Source organism: Pantherophis guttatus, chromosome 1 (assembly GCF_059756535.1).
Source record: "Pantherophis guttatus breed Tessera chromosome 1, ASM5975653v1, whole genome shotgun sequence".
NCBI lineage: Eukaryota > Metazoa > Chordata > Lepidosauria > Squamata > Colubridae > Pantherophis > Pantherophis guttatus.
The window spans coordinates 349,068,322-349,089,581 of record NC_142063.1 but is presented as its reverse complement, the minus strand read 5'-3'; the positions used below and the strand labels follow the sequence as shown (position 1 = coordinate 349,089,581).

General features: G+C 59.7%; 3 protein-coding genes across 9 annotated transcripts in view; 1 reads left to right on the top strand and 2 right to left on the bottom strand.

The window, feature by feature from the left end:
- LOC117669789 (uncharacterized) overlaps positions 1 to 12,348 on the bottom strand; it is a 29,796-nt gene extending 17,448 nt beyond the window's left edge. For 3 of the 7 annotated variants that reach the window (XR_015733411.1, XR_015733413.1, XR_004592510.3), the window contains exon 1: positions 12,211 to 12,341. The gene's annotated coding sequence lies outside the window, so the exon portion shown is untranslated. Of the gene's footprint in view, positions 1 to 2,351; positions 2,443 to 12,210 lie in introns of all 7 variants that reach the window. The other 4 variants (XR_015733415.1, XR_015733412.1, XR_015733416.1 and 1 more) reach the window with 3 other exon arrangements.
- Positions 12,349 to 12,422: 74 nt separating this feature from the next.
- HIC1 (HIC ZBTB transcriptional repressor 1) lies at positions 12,423 to 17,895 on the top strand. Its single transcript, XM_034424496.3, has 2 exons — positions 12,423 to 12,815; positions 14,055 to 17,895. Exons 1-2 carry the CDS (start codon positions 12,764 to 12,766, stop codon positions 16,172 to 16,174), a joined length of 2,172 nt encoding a protein of 723 aa, XP_034280387.2. The 5' UTR covers positions 12,423 to 12,763; the 3' UTR covers positions 16,175 to 17,895.
- Positions 17,896 to 19,631: 1,736 nt separating this feature from the next.
- The window catches only part of SMG6 (SMG6 nonsense mediated mRNA decay factor), a 66,624-nt gene continuing 64,995 nt past the window's right edge, over positions 19,632 to 21,260 (bottom strand). The window contains exons 18-19 of the mRNA XM_060694416.2: positions 20,502 to 20,583; positions 19,632 to 19,926 (exon numbers count right to left, since the gene is read on the bottom strand). Of these exons, the coding sequence (XP_060550399.2) occupies positions 19,796 to 19,926; positions 20,502 to 20,583 (213 nt within the window). The 3' untranslated portion in view covers positions 19,632 to 19,795. The remainder of the gene's footprint in view (positions 19,927 to 20,501; positions 20,584 to 21,260) is intronic.

Sequence of the window (21,260 nt, the reverse complement as noted above, 5' to 3'; positions counted from 1 at the left end):
GGCTTCCCCAGACCCCCTGCTGCTAGGATCCCACTGCAGGAGGCCGAAGGGTCACACTGACAAACAACAAAATAAAATGCACCAGGGGAGGGAGGGGCAGGGAAAACCCTGTCGCCTTCCACCCAGTTGGTCAACCTTCACTGCCCAGTTGTGTTTGGGCAAGTCATTCGGCCCGAAAGGTGGATCCCACTGCGACCGGCTGGTCTACTAAGATCACTCCCTCCTCCATCCTGGCCTGTCCAGTAAGCTCTTTGTGGGCAAAGGAGACCCCCAGATGGTTCAAAGCAACGCAACTGTCCGTGCTGGGTCCAGAAGCCATGTTCTCCAACAGAGGCCCATGAATGATGGTTTAACGCTGTTGACGGGGAGAACTGAAGCGCACAAAAGGCTGAAGACCTGCTGGGAAGCCCCCCTCCCTCCCTTCCTGCCTCCTCTGCCAGTTCCCAGGGCCGTGGAGGCCAGTGGCCTTGGAATGCGCCTGGCCCTGGACCCTGCCCCAGTCCCCAGGGCTTCCCCTGGGAGCCCCTCCCGGCCAGTGGCCCTGGCTTCCCTGGCTGGCCCTCCTGTCCCCCAAGGTCTCTCTGACCTCCGGATGCATCTGCCTGGCTGCACTCGGCCCCTCCTGCACTCCTGTTCCGATCCCCCTTGCCAAGGCCCTGTCAGGGCAGTGGGTGCGAGCCAAGTGGAGGAGATGGGCCTCTCCCTGGAGAACATCAGCCTGTGACACTGCGGCAGGGAATGCGCCCCTCCCCACATGTGGAGCCTCCCTCTTGCCAAGCTTTGCAAACAGGATATACGGTGTGTGTGTGTGTGTGTGTATGTGTGTATGCCATGTATATACGGCAAAAAGCTTCTTGGAGGCGGGGGGTGGCCTTCTGGGGGCCTGTAGAAGACCCTCTTTGGCCATCGTCTTCTGATCCAGGGCCAGCTGTTCAAGGATTATGTGGGGGGAGGGGGGAGAGAGAGGCATCTGGAGGTGTGAATAGAGAGGGGGGAGATGTAAAGGGTTCACACATCAGGAAGCCAGGCGTCCTCCTCCAACCCGCTCTCCCCAAAAGCACCCACCCTCCCGGAATGAGGGGCTCGGGGGTCTGCAGAGTTGTCCTAGCCACGGGTGGACTTGACTGGCGCGAGGGAGACACCCCCCCCCGCTCCCCCTCCGGGCAGCAGCCCTTGGCGTCTCCCTGGCCACAGCTACCCCCTCCCCCGAAGGGTCGCGCGCGCGCACACACACACACACACACACACACACTGGCGAGGCACCAGGGCAGCCGGCAGGAAACTCCGCAGCGCCTTGGCCCGGGGGGCTCCAGCCTGGCTGCGCGCGGAGAGCGGGTCGGTGCGGGCAGCCAAGGCCCTGTTAATGGAAGCCAGGTGCGGGGGGCTTTGGGGGAAAGTTCGGAAATCGGGGCTTGTATCCTGTCCAAGGAGGCTGTCCGGGCCGGCGTCGGAGCATGCGCCCAAGCCACAGCTGGCGGAGAGGCAGAGGCTCCCAGCATCTGGCCTGCCTCGCTTGCCTCTGATTAATGGGAGGGAGGGGACGGGCGCAGGAGCCCCTCCAGCCAGACCGCCCCACCGCGAAGCGCTCCAATGTGCTGAACTCATCACGGAAACCGTGCCCTCCCCGTGCCCTTCCCAAAGCGAGCCTCGCGCCCGGGGCGAATCTTCCGCCCCCCGGCCCCTTATTTATTATCAGCCGCTGACTCCGCGGTCTCATTAAGGGTCGGGTTCTCTCCCCCGCCCCCCCTTCGCATGTGTTGATACGGATGTCCCAGAGCCGGCTGGGAAGGGGGGGCGGAAGGGCCCCAGCCCACACTCTGCAGTAATCTGGGGTCCCCTTCGAGGGGCTGCACAGAAATCGCCCTTTGCCCGGGGAAGGAAATGCTGGTGGGACTTGTGGGCGGAGCTTTATGGGGTGGGGGCGCACCGTATGCCCCAGGCCTGGCTTTGGAGGAGGCGAACCTCCCTTCTGTGCCCAAAGCCCCCATCGGAGAGGACCGGGGAGTCCGGAGGGCTCGAGCGTGACCTGACCATGGCATCACCAGTCAGACGGTCTGGGCTCCACCCCACCAGCCCCTCCCGGGCAAGGCGAGCCTCTGCCCAGCCAACTTTCCCCTTGGATGGGGGTCTTTTCCAGTGACCCTCCTTGACACGGCAGCCTTGGAGTTTCTCTGGGCCTCCCTGCCCCCCCCCCCAAGCTGGAAGGCATCTGGCAATGGGCAGGAAACCTGCTGGGGGCGCCCCTCCCTCCCCGAGCAGGGCAACCTGAGATGTCAGTCAGGGGGCTCCGTAGAGCCTCCGGGAGGCAGCTGTCTCCACGTTGCAGGGTTGGGGGGTTGATTTATACATACCAGGCCAATAAATTACCTGCACGGGGCCTCGGGGAGCCATTCCTTACAACAGCCGCTGCCAGACCTTCCAAGGATTGTTTCCAACAATTAGCTGAAGACAAGGCGAAGGGAGGGCAGAATCAATTTCCAAAGGAGGGTGGGGCTAGGTCCCCCCTCCCCCCTCCCCAACACTTCATGTCTTCAGCTTTTGCTGCCTTTAAAATGGTCACCTCGCCTTGGGGGGGGGCACCTCCCTGGATTCTGCCACAGAGGACTTGCCTGCTGTCTCTTTCTGCCAACTGTACTGGAGGGAGGGGCCACTTGGGAGAAGCTGAATCTGGGGGTGCCTTGGCTGCACAATAACCCTCTTTCCCATTGGAGAAAGTCGGTCGCTCCTGCCCTTTGCCTGATCAGAATTGGAACAGAGTTGGAAGGGACCTTGGAGGTCTTCTAGTCCAGCCCCCTGCTTACATAGGAAAACCTATATAATTCCAGACAAAGGGCTGTCCAGTCTCTTCTTAAAGACCTCCAGTGATGGAGCACCCACAACTTCTGGAGGCAAGTTGTTCCACTGGTTAATTGTCCTCACTGTCTAGAAGTTTCTCCTTAATTCCAGGTTGCTTCTCTTTTTGATGAGCCTCCATCCGTTGCTTCTTGTCCTGCCTTCCGATCAAGAGAACCTGGTTGTGTCCATGACTTGTCCCACTTCTTCAGGCCACCACATTCCCCCTCCCCAACCTGCAATGAGACCCTCCCATGTTTCTCTGAGGCAAAGGACCACCTGCGCCTCAATACTCCCCAGTTGCCATTATGCCCAGGAAGGAGAAGGAACAGAATTCCCAGGGAAACTGAGCCACTCCAGTGAGGGAGGGAGGAGAAACTCAGAGAGCTTTTCCCCTGAATGCAGTTCTTCCCCTTGGAACATTCTCCACGGAGAAATAAAAGCGAAGAAACAGCCTTAATAAATCCTGCCTCTGTTTCCCCACCACCAGGGTTGGCAAGGCTGAGAGGCAGATGCGGGTATTCAAAGGTAGACTGCCCCTAAGGAAGAAGCTTGGTTTAAGCTTCCAATAAGGAAGCTGGCTGACCAACCAAATAGGTCTGTAGCTGATCAGGAAGGTGATCTTTGATCTCTTGGGGTGAAAGAGGTTTTCCTCTGTACACCCCACCCCCTTCCAATAATTGGGACTCTTTTGCAATGTTTCATTTTATTTAGATCACAGCAAAGGTGAAATCCAGCAGGTTCTGGAGACAGGTAGCGGAAATTTTGAGTAGTTCGGAGAATTGGCAAATACCACCTCTTGTCCGCTGGTCCCAGGAGTGGGGAGGGAATGGGGATTTTGCAGTATCCTTCCCCTGCCACGCCCACCCAGCCACGCCCACAGAACCGGTAGTAAAAACAATTGAATTTCATCACTGGATCACAGGTGTCCAACCCTGGCCACTTTTAAGGCCTGTGGACTTCAATTCCTATAGCTGGCTGGGGAATTCTGGGGGTTGAAATTCACAGGTCTTAAAAGTCCGCAAGGTTGGACACCCCTGATTTAGAGAGCCCAGAGTGTTTAGGCAAAGGTAGCCTTGGTCTCTCTGGAAAGGGAAGAAAAACACACCTGACCCCCCTCCCCTTTTGTCCTCTGAATCCAGAGACCCAGAAGATGAAGCCCCTTTGAGGGCGAAAGCCTGAAAGGTTCCTCGGCTTCCAATAAAGTCTTTAGTGACAACACATATTTACAGTCAACAACCCAGTTGCCCAAAACAAACAAAGCACCCAAATGGCCTCCTTCCTCTTTTCCATCCGTTTTTTTGCAGGATGGGAAAAATAAGCGACAATCAGATGGAAAGTTAAAAAACCCAAAAACAAAGAACAAACCTGAGCGCTTCTTTTCAAACGCTCACACACACACACACACACACACACACACACACACACCCCTCTCCCACTGAGGGAACGCACAAACATTGTAAACCTCCCCAGGTGTGCAGGGCTGTCCAGCTGAAGAGCATCTACTAAGAAAAGCTACACGCCATCCTTGGCTTACAACGATTTATTTAGTGACTGTTTGAAGTTACAATGGCACTGAAAAAGTGATTTATGACCATTTTTCACACTTGCAACTGTTGCAGCATGGGGGGGAGGGGGATCAGTGATCAAAATTTGGACACCTGGCTACTGGTTCATATTTATGGCGGTTGCCAGGGGTCACATGACCCTTTTTGTGGCCGCCTGACCAGCGAAATCAAGGGGGAAGCTGGATTCACTTCACAACCGTGTTACTAACATAATGACTGCAGTGATTCACTTAATAACTGTGGCAAGAAAGGTCATAAAGTCATATGCTAAATTAATTATATTTTTTTAATTGTTCTTTGGTTTTTAACCTTTTGTGAGCCGCCCCAAGTCCTTCGGGAGAAGGGCGGCATATAAATTTAAATAAATAAATAAATAAAATAAAATAAATAAATAAAGTGAGGCAAAATTCACTTAACAACTATCTCACTTAGCAACAGAAATTTTGGGCTCAGTTGCGGTCATAGGTTGAGGACTACCAGTATTAATGCAGCTAGTGAAGGATGGAGTCTATTCTTTCTCTCTCTCTTTTCAAGACTTCTGAGCTGCACCTCTGGGGAGCCTGGGGAAGAGGAGATGGGGGTGCCCCACCCCCTAGAGTTGTCCTTCTCCCCAGAGCCTCCAGTTCTCAGTGCCCCACCTGAGGCCCCAGATTCTTTGCCAACCGCCCCCCCCCCCGAGCCCCAACGAAGGCAGGACAAGCCAAGTGCTACTGGCAGCTCTGAATGGGCAGGTCAGAGGACAGCTGTCTCTGGTGCTGCATAGCCCAGTCGGACTTGAAATGGAGGCAGCTGAAGCCCACAGCCTGGAGGGGGGAGGACTCCCTTCTGGTCAAGTGGATGGAGCAAAGCAGAGGGGCAGGGGGACAGCATTGAGTGGCTCACTGGGAAAGGCCGGCAGGGCCAGAGGGGGAAGGAGGGACCCGCCCTCCTAGAGGACACCAAAAGAGCGGATGGACCCCAAGGGTGGGGGAGAAACTTTCTCTTGGAGCCTTCTCCCCTCCAGCCTCCACCTGTCTCTGTTGGGACCCAAGGGTCTCGCTGCCTGCCTTTGAGGGGATCTCTGGCTCAGTCAGGTTGGTGTGGAGCTCCCCTCTCTGTTTCTCCTGTACTGGGGTGGCCCCAAGGTCCACAGCAGGCCTGGGGAGGACTCTATGGCTGCCTTGAGGAGCCCCCAAGCTGAGAGAGCCCCGTGGTTCTGCTTTAGCCTTTGCCTTTATTGGTTTGTGGTGTGTGTGTGGGGGGGGGGCACACACTACACTACAAGGGGACACTACAAGTCATTGCAGTTTACCAGGCAAAGCATTCTGGGGACTGCTTTGCCTTGCAGCCCTGAGCTGGGAGAGCCAATCATCCCCAGCTGGATTCAGAGCCTCAGTCAGGACTAGAACTCCGCTCTCCCAGTTTCCAGCTTTGGGCCTTAACCACTACACCGAACTTCCTTTCCTGGATTTTGTTTGGGGGGGGCACATCAAGGTCCCGGTGCTGGCAGAGTTCAGACGAGCATGGCTGCCCTCCCGGGGGCCCCACTGCTGCATCCCCAGGAAAGGCAGGGCTCAGTGCCCTTTGCTGCCTGGCACAGCGGCGGCCTTCTGCCCCTAAGCGCTGGGGCATCCTGGCAAAAGCTATGGGAAAAGGGAAATGAGAATTGTGCAGCTGTGCAAAGCCCACCCACCCACCCACCCACCACCCCGGCCCCCGCCACGCTCTGCAGCTTCCTCTGCCTCCTGCCCTCTCCGCGCACAGCACCTTCATTTGCACTGGGTCAGGGAGGCCCACAGGGTCCAGAAAAACCGTTTCTGGGGGGAGGCCGGGAGGTTTCCATGTGGACCCCTCCTTCCAGGTGAAGGAGCAGCGGGGGGAGCGGCGGCCTGTGGAGTAAAGCAGGTCTGAGACCAGTCGGGGTCAATATAAAAGACAAAAAGAATGACACGGCCATAGGTATATACCCATGATGGTGAACCTATGGCATGGGTGCCACAGGTGGCACATGGAGCCATATTGGTGGGCACTAAGGTGTTGCCCTAGCTCAGCTCCAGTGGGCGTGTGCGCACCGGCCAACTGATTTTCAGGCCTTCTGGTCCCACCGGAAGTCAGGAAACTGGCTGTTTCCGGCCTCCAGAAGGCCTCCGGGGGGATGGGGAAGACTGTTTTTGCCCTCCCCAGGCTCCTAGAAAGCCTCTGGAGCCTGGGGAGGGGGGAAAACGGGCCTACCGGGCCCACCGGGCCACCATGTGCCAAAAGCAGGGGGAAGTATGGGGGGGCACGTGCGCATGTGCGGGAGGGTGGGGCGCATTGAATTATGGATGTGGGCACAGGCACCCGTGACCCCCCACGCTCCCCCCACTTTTGGCACGCGACAGCAAAAAGGTTAGCCATCCCTGGTATATTCTATAGGCCACCCAATCAAGCAGAAAAAAATAGATGTCCTTTTTGCCAACCAACTAACAAACATGTGTAGGAAACACACTACAATAGTAATGGGGGACTTCAATTACCTGATATCAACTGGAAAACTAATTCTGCACCAAGTGAAAAATCAAATAGGTTCCCAACTTACCTAGCTGACAACTTTGTTGTCCAAAAGGTAGAGGAGGGAACCAGAGGGACAGCCATACTGGACTTAATACTTAGAAACAGAGAAATGATAGAGGGAGTTGAAACTGCAGGAACCTTGGGTGAGAGTGACCATGTCATACTAGAATTCAACATAATGCAGACACATGCAGTAGAACAAAATGATATCAGAGTCCTAGATTTTAAAATAGCTGATTTTAATAAACTCAGAATTTGGGAAAGATTCCTTGGATGAAGATCCTAAAGGAGAAAACAATTCAAGAATCTTGGGAAACTCTGAAAAAATACGATCATAAAAGCCCAGACCAGCGCAATACCGCTGAGAAAGAAAAACAAGAAATCCAAGAAGAAACCAGCATGGCTGCTCAAAGATCTCTCTGACAAACTGAAAGACAAAAAGGACAAGTACAAAAAATGGAAAGAGGGACACATAACTAAGGCAGCATATCAGCAGACAGCCAGAATTTGCAAATATGAAGTCAGGAAAGCAAAGGCTCAGAATGAACAGACTTGCAACAAAAGTCAAAGATAACAAAAAAAGTTTCTTCCAACACATAAATAACAAGAAAAAAATCAAGGAAACAGTCGGTCCACTATAGAGAGAAGATGGCAAGGAAGTAACAGACAACAGAGAGAAAGCAGAGCTGCTTAACTCATTCTTTGCATCGGTCTTCATGCAAAAAGAAACTATAGCCCAACCTACCAGAAACATAACTGTAAAAAACAGACTGGAAATAAAAGTTAAAATAAGCAAAAAAATCAGTAAGAGAACACCTGTCTGATTTTGATGAATACAAATCACCAGGACCTGATGGATTACATCCCAGAGTTCTAAAGGAGCTGGCAGATGTCATCTCACAATCACTGCACTACATCTTTCAAAAATCCTGGAACATCGGGGAACTACCAGGGGACTGGAAAAGAGCTGATGTGGTTCCCATCTTCAAAAAAGGAAAGAAAAAAAAAGTGGGGGTTGGGGGGAAACAGACCCAGGATACTAGAGACCAATCAGCCTAACATCAATACCCGGGAAAGATAAATACTGGATAAATACTTTTCCAAGATACTGGAAAAGATAATATAAAAACAGATTTGCCACCTAGAAACGAGTAAAGTAATAACTAGCAGTCAGCACGGGTTTGTTAAAAACAGATCATGCCACACCAATCTTATTTCCTTTTTAACATAGTGACTAAATTAGTAGATCAGCAAAATCCTGTGGACATAATATACAGACTTCAGCAAGGCCTTCGACAAAGTAGACCACAACCTCCTTCTTCGTAAGCTAGAAAAAAATGGGATAGATGGCTTCACCACCAGATGGATTCGCAACTGGCTGACAAACCAAGCTCAACGAGTGAGTAGTCCTTAATGGGTCTAAGTCTACATGGAGAGAAGTAAGCAGTGGGGTGCCACAAGGTTCCGTCTTAGGCCCAGGACTCTTCAATATCTTCATAAATGACTTAGATGAGGGAATAGAAGGGGAACTCACCAAATTTGCAGATGATACTAAGATGGCAGGAATAGCTGACAGCCTAGAAGATAGGCTCAAGATACAGATGGATCTTGACAGACTTGAACACTGGGCCCTATCTCACAAAATGAAATTCAACGTAGAGAAAAGTCTTACACTTAGGTAAGAAAAACCAAAAGCAGACATATAAACTGGGGGAAATCAGGCTTAATAGCAGTGACTGTGAGAGGGATCTCTAAATATGCGCCAGCCGTGTAGCGGCAGCTAAAAAATCCCATGCAACCCTAAATTGCATTAACAGAGGGATACAATCAAGATCAAGTGAGGTACTAAATACAACTCTATAAAGCCCTAGTAAGGCCACACCTAGAGTACTGCATCCAGTTTTGGTCACTATAAAAAAGATGTTGAGACTCTAGTAAAAGTGCAGAGAAGAGCAACCAGGATGATTAGGAGACTGGAGGCTCAAACATATGAAGAAGAACGGTTGCAGGAACTGGGCCTGGCTAGTCTAGGGAAGAGAAGGACCAGGGGAGACAGGAGAGCATCTTCCAGTATTTGAGGGGCTGCCCCAGAGAGGAGGAAGGAGGTCAAGCTATTTTCCAAAGCACCCGAAGGCCAGACAAGGAATAGTGGAGGGAAACTGACCAAGGAGAGATTCAACCTGGAAATAAGGAGAAATTTTCTGACAGTGAGAGCAATCAACCGATGGAACAGAAGTTGCCTTCAGAAGTTGTGGGAGCTTCATCCCTGGAGGCTTCCAAGAAGAGACTGGGCTGCCCTCTGTCAGAAACGGTGTAGGGTTTCCTGCTTGAGAGGGGGGAGGAGGGTTGGACTAGATGACCTATAAGGTCCCTTTCAACTCTGTTAATCTGACCAGGGAACTCGAGGCCGTCCGAGGATGACAGGCCACCAGGAGCTTGGGGGTGACCAATGCAGTTTCATCCTCGCAGGGTCCCTTCACTCACTCCCAGGATTGCTAGAGGGCTAAAGAGAGCGTCCAGGGCCTGCAGCACTTTACCCGCTAGTGCCACCCACTTGCAACGGCCGGCCCTGCGACAGAGCCCGCCTGCTAGCAGGAAGCCCCGGACTGGGGGAAGACCACTAACCCTCATCCTTGCCGGTTGCTGTGGGGGGCGAAGGGAAGGGAGACGCAGAAGCCTCCCCTGGCCCCAGCGGAAGCTTCTGCGCCCCACGAGGTTCGGGGGCATTCCCCGCAAAGCCCATCCGAGGTGGGGCGGGTCCCAAGCAGGTCAGAAGCGGGGGAAGCTCTGCCAACCAGGGCCACGTTCTGGGCGTCGGGGCCCTTGGAGGAAGTCTCTAGCCGAAGCCTCCGCCCCAGCCGGCCTCTCGCCCTCCTTGGCTCAGCGTGGGAGAACCGAAGCGCCTCTCCGGAGCTTCTTCGAGGAAAAGCCGTTCGTCCCCCTCCTCCACCAGGTCCCTTCCCTTGGGGACATCCCCGTCGAAGGGAACCGAAGCTCTCTTAGTCCCGCCAAAACGACAACGGACGTGGGGGTGGGGGGAAGCAGGCAAACAGGGAGCCGATAACTGATTGCATTCCCTTATTTAGCGAAGCATTTACTTATGGAAGAGTGGAGCTGAGGCGTGGGCGTGTGTGGGGAATTCTGGCCCTGCGGGTCTGAAAGGTGGGTGGGGGGGTAAAGGGCTGGACCGCCACAAGGGTTCAATTCGCGTTACAATCGACTGGAGCCGCCTTTGGAGTCATAGTAAACGTTTCAGATGTCAAGGAATTTGAAAGGCGGGGCAGTCAGAAGTTTGCGGGACTCCAACCAGCCCCGAAAATTTCTTTTATAATCGCCCCCCCCCAATCCAAAGACATTTTAGAAGAGCATCTGCGATTCTTCATTTCGTTCTAAAAACTCCTTTCCTGTCTGGTTGGACGTGAACTGATACTGCGACCGCTTAAAAGTTATTGCAAACAACCTTGTTTGTATCGGATCGAAAGGCGAGACACAGAAGTCCTTAAACTTTATACGTTTTAAAAAGAGAACTCTATTCGAAAATATTTGGAGGACCCGAAGGAAGGGAAAAGATTAAAACGGCCCAATAAATTTCACAGGCCGCGGAACTGGAATCGGTTTTTATCCGTTACCCAGCAAGGAAGGCCGGAACGAGATTCGTTTTCGGTTGAATAAGATTATTCCACTTTCGGATTTTATTTTATTTTTCTTGATTGTTAGTGAGCGCCGGATTTGAAGTGATGACGAAAAATATCTCAGTACCAGAAAATCAGGAGTTGTGTTTATTTATTTTTTTAAAAAATGTTTGCCTAACACAGAAGCTTCAACGAAGAATATTTAGGCAGCGCGGAGATTCGCGTTTCCAGTCTCACTAACGGCCTTCTCGGGGGGCGGGACGGGGGGAGACCCGAAGCAGCTCTATCCTTTAAAAGCCCCGTTAGCAAGCACGATCTTGCTAACTGGGGTGCCGGAGTGGGGACAGGACCTGGAGGGATCTTTCATACAGAAGCGGGGGGGGGGGAGAGGCGGCGACCCTGTCAGCGCGGATAAAGCGAAAGCAAAAGCAACCTTCCCTTCCAGTCCTCTGTCTGCGACACCCTGAGATCGAGACTGCAGGCCCCCCTCCTGCGGAATCGGGAGCCCTGGGAGTTTCAGCCTTTTATCTCCGAAGAAATCACTTCAGAGTTGTTAATCCGCTTCATAATTATCTCACCCAAAAGTTTTTCTTTTTCCTTTTTTATATTCTCGCAAACGCGTGAAACCGAGGGGCGCTTCGCCCATGTCCCTGGGCCTGCTTGGATATTTTGGGCCTGAAAACAAGACAGCCTCCTTTCCTCCCCCGGGACTGTTTGGCCCGGAGAAAGACCGGAGGGATTTCCCACATGGGTGAGGCCTTTGGCCTGGAAGGAGACCCCGCAGCCCCTGCCCTCCCCTCCACGACGTGGCCAGCCAAAACTGCAGATTTTTCTGCCCAAACAGAAATTCGCGTTCCTCGCCTGCACGGACAGAGAGGTAAACTGTCCGGAAAGAGGCCCTTAAAGTAGGACAGAAGCGGGGCAAAAGCCTTTTTCACCTTTCGCCCCACCCACCCCCTTTTCTCTTGCTCTTTGAAACCGTGGGGGGGGGGTACAGGAAGGTCCGGCGGGGCGTTTCGGGTGGCTTGTGCCCCGCTGAAGCCCCCTGACCCTGCGCCTGTCAGAGGAAGCTGGCCTCTCCCGGCCAGGATCTGGTGGCAGCGGAGGGCCCCGGATGCGAAGTCGCCAGAGTCAGAGGGGCCCCAAAGCGCCTGGCAGGTTGCCCAGCGGGTCTGGGAGCCGGGAGCCACGAAGGCCCCTTTGTACTCAGGGTCTGGGCCGACATGGACCAAGCCGGAAACGCTGGAATCGCCAGGACCGACCACGGAGGAACAGTCCCGAATAAAAACCATCGTATTTGGGTGAGGGGATTATGCCTCCCCCCACTTTCATCCCCCCCGACCTGCCTGGCCCGGACCCTGAGCAGTTCAGCGGGGCCTCCGAAGCCGCCCGGAGCAGGATTTGCCGCCTGATCCGCCGAGCCGCGTGGCGACCGCCAGGGGTCGCCGCACCGGCAGGAATTGGGGGGTCCCTGGGGGTGGGCGGGGAGCGAATTTCTTGGACGGAGGCCGCGGGACAAGTCAAGACCACCGGGGCCCGAAGGGAAAGCCCTGGCAGAGGAAGCCCGGCCGGAGGGAAAAGCGGACGGTCCGCACAGCGCCAGCTTCGCCCCCCTCCGACTGCCCCGTCCTGTCCGGGAGACCCACCTGGTCGCCGAGCGGCCGCGCGCCCCTGGCTCCCGCCGGCGCCGCCCCAGCCGGCTCTCCCGCGCGCCGGTCCCCTCGACGGGGCGGTCTGGGCTCCCGGCAGAGCGCGGCCGGTCCTGCTCCGATGGGCGCGCCGCGCTGGCCCCGCCCTGCTCTCGGGGGCCCAGCCTTCCCCTGCCTGCCCCCTTTGCCGGGAGGGGGTCGCGGTGCGGTCTCCTCCCCGGGGCTGCTCCTCCGGGACCCCGCCGGTGGCTCCTCCTCCCGCCGCTCGCTCCCAGCCCCGCTGCCCGCCCGCCCGCTCGCCTGCTAGCTCGGCGCTCGCTGGCTGGCTGGCTCGGAGGCGGAGGAAGCCGCGGCGGCTCCTTGAACACGCCCGAGTTCAGCCCGGGGTCAGGCGGAGTTCGCGGCCCGGCCTTTACCTTTTCCGCCGCCGCGGCGCTCCCGGCACATGGGGACCAGCCGGCGCAGCCTCCACCAAGCGGCCTGAGGCGCTGCGAGGGGCGCAGAGGAGCCGCCGCCGCCGCCGCCGCCGCCGTGGCAGCCGGGCAGAGACATGCGTGTCCACGCGGACCTCGCCTGCCTGGCCGATCCGACGGGGCTTCCAGGTAAGCCGGGGCCGGGGCGGGCGGGCAGACTTCGGACTCCGCGCCTCTTGCCCGCTCCCCGAGCCGGCTCGGCCGGCCTCCTCGCGGGCGGATTCCGAAGTCAGTGGAAGGAAAGGAGCCGCTCCGCCCGGAGGCATCGCGGCTCTGACCAGTCCCCGAGCGGCGGCTCCTTTTGGGGAAACGGGTGTTGCAGCGGGACCCTGTCCGCCTGGCTGTCCGACTTTCTCCCTCGGCCCCGGAGCCCCCGGTGCAGCCCGGAGCCCTCTCGCTCGGGGAAGGGCCTGCTGCGGCCGGGCCTCCTTCATCCGCCCGCCCTGCCTTTGGCGTCCTCGTCCTGCCGAGGCGGCAGCAGCGCCGCCACCCGAGTCCTTCAGCCACGACTGCCCGTCCCGCGAAGGTTTTTACGGGCGGCAGCGGCGGGGCTGCTGCCGCCGGATTTCAGGACGGCTTTGGGGGTTTGGGCGGCCTTGTCCCGCGCAGGCCAGCCGCCCTTACCCGGCCATCCCTCAGCTGCACAGGGATGCCGGCCAGAAGGAGCCAGGCGGAGACTGGTTAGGGGTTCCGGATCAGAGACCGGGGGCGGTGGGCTCTGGCGAAGAACGGCCCCGAAGGATGCCCGCAGCGGGTAAAAAAAATGGGTTGGCCACCCGCCGGCTCGGGCCGCAGGGAGGTTCCCTAGGCAGGCTGAGCCGCGGCCCTGCGAGCGCAGTCACCCTGTCAGCCGGGCTCCCCCGTTCTTCTCCGCTCAGGCCTACAGCCCTGAAGGAGTCTCGCCCCCTCCCCAAACCCGGCCACTAGCGGTAAGATGAAGGTCCGAGAGGCTAACGGCGCCCGGGCTTTCCCTGACTCCGGAGGGCGACGGGCAGAGAAACGGCGCCGGGATCCAGCTCAGTGCTTAGCACAAGGGGTCCGCGCCCGCGGGTCTGTCCCGCCGGCGGAGGGGTCGGGGGAGGCGATGCGAGGAAATTGTACCGACGCTGCCCCGCCAGGTGTAAAGCCCCACCCGGAGGAGGGCGTGCGAGGCTGTGATCCGGGACCCACCGGGGCTGAGCCCCCTCCTCCTCCTCCTCCTCCTCCCTCCGCCGCCTATGAGGGGAAGCCCCTCTATAAGGGGAGCCGGTGGGCAAGACAAGGCGGCGGAGAGCAGGAGAGGCGCCCGCTTCCCGGGCCTCCGCGTGGCGGGCGAACGTGGCCGGCCCAACTAAGGCCCGCTGGGCTCTCTCTGCTCCACCCCCGCAGGCGCAGCGATGTTGGATGCCTCGGAGGCGACGGGCCACTCCCGGCAGCTGCTGCTCCAACTCAACGCGCAGCGCACCAAGGGCTTCCTTTGCGACGTGATCCTGGTGGTGCAGAACGCGCTCTTCCGCGCGCACAAGAACGTGCTGGCGGCCAGCAGCGCCTACCTCAAGGCCCTGGTGGTGCACGACAACCTCATCAACCTGGACCAGGAGATGGTCAGCCCGGCCGTCTTCCGCGCCGTCCTCGACTTCATCTACACCGGCCGCCTGGGCCCCGGCGCCGAGGGCGAGGCTGAGCCAGCCGGCGGCGCAAACGCCGAGCCTGCCTTGGGAGCCATCCTGGCCGCCGCCAGCTACCTCCAGATCCCGGACCTGGTCGCCTTGTGCAAGAAGAAGCTGAAGCGCTCCGGCAAATACTACCAGCTGCGCGGTGGCGGCGGCGGCAGCGGCGGGAGCTATTCGGCCTCCGCGCCCTTCGGAAAGCTGGCCAGGGGCCTCCGCGCTGCCACACCGGTTATCCAGAGTTGTTTCGGGGCTCCGCAGCGGCCGGTGGAGCCGAACAATCCGCTCAGCACCCACTGCGGGGAGCTGTACGCCGCCGCCGCCCACCCACACGGGCTGTGCCCCCCGCTCTGCGGCCTTGACCTCTCCAAGAAGAGCCCGAACGGACCCTCCCCGCAGCTGCCCCCGCAGCCCCCGTCCGAGAGCCGCCTCCGAGCAGCGGTGGAGAGCCGCGAGGGCGTCCTGCCGCCCCGGTCCGAGAGCCCGGCCTTGCTGCCTCCCCACGCGGCCTTCGGGGAGCCCGGCTCCACGGCCCCGCTCCAGGCCGCCTTCCCCCACCTGCACCATCGCGGTAGCGGCGGCGGCAGCCCGGGGACGGAGCCGAGCGCTCGGGTCGAGGTGGCGCCCGAATTCCTGTACCGCTGGATGAAGCACGAGCCGCTGGTGGCTGGCTACGTCCTGGATGAGGAGGAAGAGGAGGAGGAGGACGACGAGGGCGACTGTGGCGGCGCCCGGCGGGAGCAGGGCAGCGGTGGCGAGCGAGAACTGGAGCCTCAGGCCCCGTCGCCTCCCGGGCCGCCTCCGCGCCACTACCTGGAGAGCGCGGAGCCCGACGGGGAGGCGGAGGACCTGGAGCCCGACAAGAGCACCAGCGAGGAAACGGGCTGCAGCAGCGGCGGCCCTTCTCCCGCGGGGGGCAGCCTGGAGCGCTACCTGGGCTACGAGCCCGAGAGCTTCGGGGGCGACAACCTCTACGTGTGCATCCCCTGCGGGAAGGGCTTCCCCTCCTCCGAGCAGCTGAACGCGCACGTGGAGGCGCACAACGAGGAGGACGAGCTGTACCGCAAGGAGGCGGCCGAGGCGGCGGCGGCGGCGGGGCAGGGCTCGCCCTACCTGGACAAGGCGCCCCCGCCGGCCGCGCCCCCGCCGCCCCCGCCGCCCTCGGGGGGCCCGCCCGGCTGCGACCTGCTGCGCCCCTATCGCTGCGCCTCCTGCGACAAGGCTTACAAGGACCCGGCCACGCTGCGCCAGCACGAGAAGACGCACTGGCTGACGCGGCCCTACCCCTGCTCCATCTGCGGGAAGAAGTTCACGCAGCGCGGCACCATGACCCGCCACATGCGCAGCCACCTGGGCCTGAAGCCCTTCGCCTGCGACGCCTGCGGGATGCGCTTCACCCGCCAGTACCGCCTGACCGAGCACATGCGCATCCACTCGGGCGAGAAGCCCTACGAGTGCCAGGTGTGCGGGGGGAAGTTCGCCCAGCAGCGCAACCTGCTCAGCCACATGAAGATGCACGCCGCCGCCGCCGCCGCCGCCGCAGGCCCCGACGGGAAGCTGAAGCTGGACTTCCCCGAGGGGGTGCTGGCCATGGCGCGGTTGGCGCAGCAGCCCCCGCCGGACAAGGAGCTCTTCCAACACACCTCGCACTTCCTGGCCGCCGCCGCCGCTGCCGCCGCCGCCGCCGCAGACCCCAAGGCCGCCCTGGAGAGCCTCTACCTCGGGCTCAGCCCCGACAAGACGGCCGAGGTCTTCGCTCCGGGCGCCGTGGTGGCCGCCGCCCACCACCTGCACAACGACCACCACGCTCGGACCATTGGCCGCTTCTCGCCCCCCTGACGCCCTCCCCCCAGGCCTGGGAGGCGCCCCTTCTGACCTCCCCGGAAGGGGCCGCCTCGGGGGTGCCAGCGGCACCAGGGCCGACCCCCGGCTGCGCTTCGCTCCTTTCCCGTCTCCCTCGGCCCTCCAGCTGGCCAAGTATAGCCAACTCGTCCCTACCTCAAATGGTGCCCTCCGCCTCCACCGCCTCCGGGCGCGGAGGTCTCCGGCTGCAGAGGAGGGGGCGGCGGGCAGGGTCGCACCTGCGCCAAAGGGGGCGTCAGCGAGGCCTGACGGGGATCGGTGCGAGCAGAGTTGGGGGTTCCCTGCCCCGGGCGGGAGGCGAGCCTCAGTTTGTTGGGACGAGGAAGTACGACGGGTGAGCCGGACTGAGCCAGCTGCCTCTCGCCCCAGCCTGGAGAGAGCCTAGCAGCATAGGTAGCTGGCGAAGGCCAAGCCCCCCCCCCTTTCGGCTGTCAAGTTGCCTAGCTGGGGTTGGAAAGCTGCAGCCCCTGGGGGGGCTCTCTGAATCACAGCCCCCCCTTCTGCCTCGGGGAGGGACGGAGAGGTGTGTCAACCGGCCTCTTGGGGAGACCCTCACTTAACGGCTCCTGAGCAGGTGTGTGTCCCCCCTCCAGAGGCAGAAAATGCTCGCAACGACACCCCTCGGGAACTCCGGAGCAAAGCTTCGCGGGAGTTGGAGGGGGGGCTTATTGTGGCAGCCAGAGCCTTTCCTGCCTTCCTGGGCCTGGGAGAGGCTCCCGCATCCCCGGCGAGGCCCTCCAGCCTCAGAATTGCCTCCTCAATGGCAGAGGAGTCCTGCCCGGCCTCAAGCCCCCAGAAGAGCGGGGGGGGGGGGGAGACGGTGTAGACCCCAGTCGGCCCGCTTGGAGGGTCCTCGCTGCTGAGCTGGAGCCGCCGCCTTGCAGGGAGGGAGGGAGGGAGGGAAGGTCTCGGGCAGCTGGTTGAAAACTGCTGGTCCGGGTGTAGGATGGGGGGGGGATTCCTCAAACTTGTATTGCAATGTGAAAAGGAGAGGGTGCCCCTCTCCCCTCCCCCCCATTGTGGGTCAAAAGGAGCAAAGTGGAAGGGAGACCCTCCACCCTGGCCTGAAGGTGGCAGCACCCTCTCTGGGCTCCAAATGTAGCCCCCCTCCCGTGAAGACCCCGACTTGCTTTCAGGATGGGGCACCCAAGACCCCAATAATATTTGACAAAGACAAAATGCCATCTATTTGTCGGCTTCGTTGAGGACGGGGGAGCTTTCTCTGGGGCTGGGCTTCCTGCCCCACTCCCCAGAGGGTCTGTGCCTTGCCTCTGTGGGGCTAGCTACCTGCCGCCCGGCCTCTGCTGCACTTGGGGTGGGGGCTCTAGGCCAGCCCACCCAGCTGTCCCTCTCCCCCCCCCACTCTTGACCCCAACCAACCACGGAAAAATGTGAAACTGCTCTGTCTTTGCACACACCTCCTTGCCTCCCTCCCTCCCACCCCCCCCACCTGCCCACCTCTTGGGCTGTGTCTTCATCTGAGCCAGCTGCCTCTCCCCCCAGCCCTGAGAGGACCCAGCGGGAGTCCCCCCCCTAGTATGGGGGACCCCACCCAAAGCACCCAAAGGGGCCGTCTCCCGTGCCTTCTGTAGCCTTGGGGAAGGGATGCAGGGTTTTTTTGTATCGGAGACCAAAACCAAAGAGCATTTCAGCATCCCAGAAGAAAACAAAGCAATAAAGTTTTTTTTAACACTGCTGCCACCATCCGGGCCTCTGCTTCCTTGAGTGGGTTTGGGGGGGGGAGGGGGGAAGCCGAGTTTTGGGGTGCTGCTGTGGAACGGATGGAGGCTCCTTTAGGGAGAAGCAAGGCCCGGAAATGGCAGCCTCTGTGAAGGAGGGGGTCACCGGTGCTACGACCCCCTCCCCCTTCCTTTTGCATGGGGGTGGGTGGGTGCCTGACAGAAGGGAAGCCGAATGCAAAGCCGGTGCCAGAGGTTGGGGTGGGCTGGAGCCTTTTCAATGTCAGAAAATGCTGGGGGGGGGGGCAGCACAGGTGCCTTGCCCTGTTTGCACAGCTGAGGCAGGAAATGGGAAGGGGTCAGCTCTCCCCACGGACCCTCACGCTTGGCTGCTCAGAGGAAATTCTCCCCCACTTCCTTGAGATGCTCAGATCTGGCCGAAGAGCCCAGCATCGGCCACCAGCCACCGCTGAGCGGCTATTCTGTCCACACCCAAAGCGGCGGCCATTGATGCGTGTGGCATGTTGTTTGCTCCCCACACACAGCACATGCCTGGAGCATGATGGCCCCGTAGGCCATGGCGCTGGGTGCTTCGGCCTGGTCCAGCCATCCTCAGGAGGGCTTTGTTGATTGTACTGATCCGATGGCTGGCTGGTTTGGTTGGGGGTCTGCAGGGGGTGGGACCACCCGAAACAGCGGCTGGTCCATTGTGTTTGCTGGTTCTCCGTTTGTGTGAACTGCCCAAACGCAGCTTAGGACAACTTGGGCATTCCCCTTCAGCGGCTGGTTGTCTCTCCCCCCTTCCTCCTCTCTCATGGCCCCCCAGCCCCAAAGGAAGCAGCCGAGAGTAAGATTTCTACTAAAACTTTATTAAGAAAACAACGGAACAAAAGTGGGCATAGGCCCTCCGTCCAAGCCACTCAGGCAGAGGCAGAAGCTGCACAGGGTGGAAGAGACCCCTTCTCTCTCCTCGGCAAAGGGGCCATGCCAAGCCCGGGGAGGGGCACGCACTCCTAGCCCACTGCGAGCAAATCCCGTCCAAAGGGAAGGCAGTTGGGCTCCTCCGCCCCACAGCAAACCAGTCCTGGCACGTGGCCCCACGGGGGCACTCTATCCCCCCCCCAAATGGCAGGAAAGTCTTCCCATGGGGAAGGGCTCTCCCGACCCATGCAACCACTTTCGGAGCCCCAAGGTGCACAAACACTCCAGCTGGACCCCAGACCCCTCTGCTCTCCTCCAGGGCGGCTTTCCTGGCCATTCTCCCCCACCAACCCCCCAAAAGCTTAAGGGTTATTCTTGGCTTCTCTCCCAAGCCTTACCCACAGAGCAAGCGCTGGCTGGGCTGGGCAGGGGTGCTGGGCAGGGACGGGGAGGGTGCTTCAGTCCATGGCACAGAGGGATGAAGGACCGGAAGGCGGCACGGATGAGGGAGGGGCTAAAAACCTGAGACAGACACTTGGGGAGGGGGCTGCTGATGGAAATGGGAGGTGCCCCCCCCCCTCCGGCTCCTGATGGGACCAAGTGGCAGCTTGAGCCGAGGGCTCCTCACCTGGCCCAGAGGGACCCAGACTGGCTAGGGCTGCGGGGGCTTCTCCAGAGGGGTTAGAGGCCCACTGGGGCCCCTCCGGCCGGCCTCTCCGCCTCACCCTAGAGGCCAGAAACCCTGCTCGCTCTCGCCTCCCTCCACAGGGGCCACCTGCCCAGGGGCTCCTCCTCCACGCGGGTGTGTGCCCCCACAGCATGGCCATTCCAGGTGGAGTTGAAGACGCTGCGTTTATTGTGCTGGGTTTTCTCCTGGAAGGATGGTGGTGGCGGCAGTGGTGGCAGCACAACAGCCCTGGCAAGGGGCACGGGCACGCCCTGAGGCCTCCCTCCATGTTGGCAATGAGATGCACGGCTTCCCGGGGAAGGCGTCCGCTCAGCCCTCCTGGGCCCACCGCAGGAAAGTGGGGATGTCCCGCACGGGCACATTGCGGGTCAAGGCCTTCACCCGCAGGTTCCGGTCGTCGGTCAGCAGCACCACCTCCCGGAGCAGGCGGATGGGGTCGTCTGCAAAAGGCGGGCAGCAGGGAGGACAGGTCAGTGGCCGCTCTGCCTGGGCCTCACCCGGCCCCGGGACACCGCCTGCTCGGCCAGGATCCGGCCCCTCCCGGCAGGACCTTCCCGGGGCTTAACAATAAGCATCCCGGGGCCAGCCAGGAGGCGGGTTGTTAGAAACCAGAGGCTGTCAGATTGTCAGGCCCCATCCGCCATAATCCCCTGATCCCCGATTCCGTCCCAGCCAGGCATAAACACTGCGAAACGCCTTCTCCGTCAAGCTGACAAGTTAAGCTGCTCAGAATTTGGCCCGACAGGCATGGGGCTGGGCTGAGCAGCTGCGGCCCCCACTTCCAGCCCCCCTGGAAACGGCTCCGGAGCAGCCAGGAGGCGGCAGAAGGGCCCCCTCAGTCTTCCAGGAAAGGGCCGGGCGATGGAGGGCATTGGAGGGGACCGATGACGGGGCACCTAATGTCCCCCCTGCGCTCCCGCTGGCTTCCCCCACCCCACCTTTGGTCTCCCTCCAAAGTGGGCCCCCATCTGCGGGACCCCCTGGGGGCCATCCGAGCTCTTCCCTACCCCCTCACCTTTCTTGGCTGGCATGAAGTCCTTGGCCCTGTCGTTGCAATAGTGAAGGCAGCAGGAGAGAATCAGGTCATCGTTGTTTCCCTGGGAAAAAGGAGAGGGGTGGGAGAGGAGAGGTTGAGGGTCCCGGCTGGGAGAGGAAAAAAGGCTCTTCGGAGGCCACTGCCTGGAACCGGCCCGCTGGGGGTGGCTGCTGGCCTCACAGGGGGAAAGCCTGCCCAGCCCTTTCCTTCTCCCAGGGAGACGGGAAGGCAGGAGGGGGCAGCTGCCAACAGGGGCCAAAAGTCTCACTGGGGCGGCAGCAGAAAAGCCCCCCATGGGGGGGGGGGAGACGCAGCCCCTCTGGCCATTGAATAGTGCTGTGCTACATTTGGGAGAATTCTGCTCTGGGCCCCTCGGAAGCTGCCTCTTGGAATGAGAGGGGTCCCCCTGAAGCCCCCTCCCCAATGGCAACAGGGGCTGATTTCGTTTATTGATCCGTGCCCCTCCATTTTGGTCCTTTGCATGTGCCTGTCCCGTTTCTGTGGGGGCTTCAGAAAGGGGGTTCCCAGGAAGAAAGTCCCCCGTTTTAGGCGGGGACTGAGCCGCTCAGGGGGAGGAGCCTCTGGATGCTTGGGAGCCTGGGATCCCATTGGCCGTTTCTGCAGCTGCGTCACGTGTTGGGCTCTTCTTCCAGACCCTCAAATCTGCTCCCGATGGACTCCACAGGCCCACACAACATGCTGTATTCAGGCCGGGGCCTTTTCTACACGACCACTGGG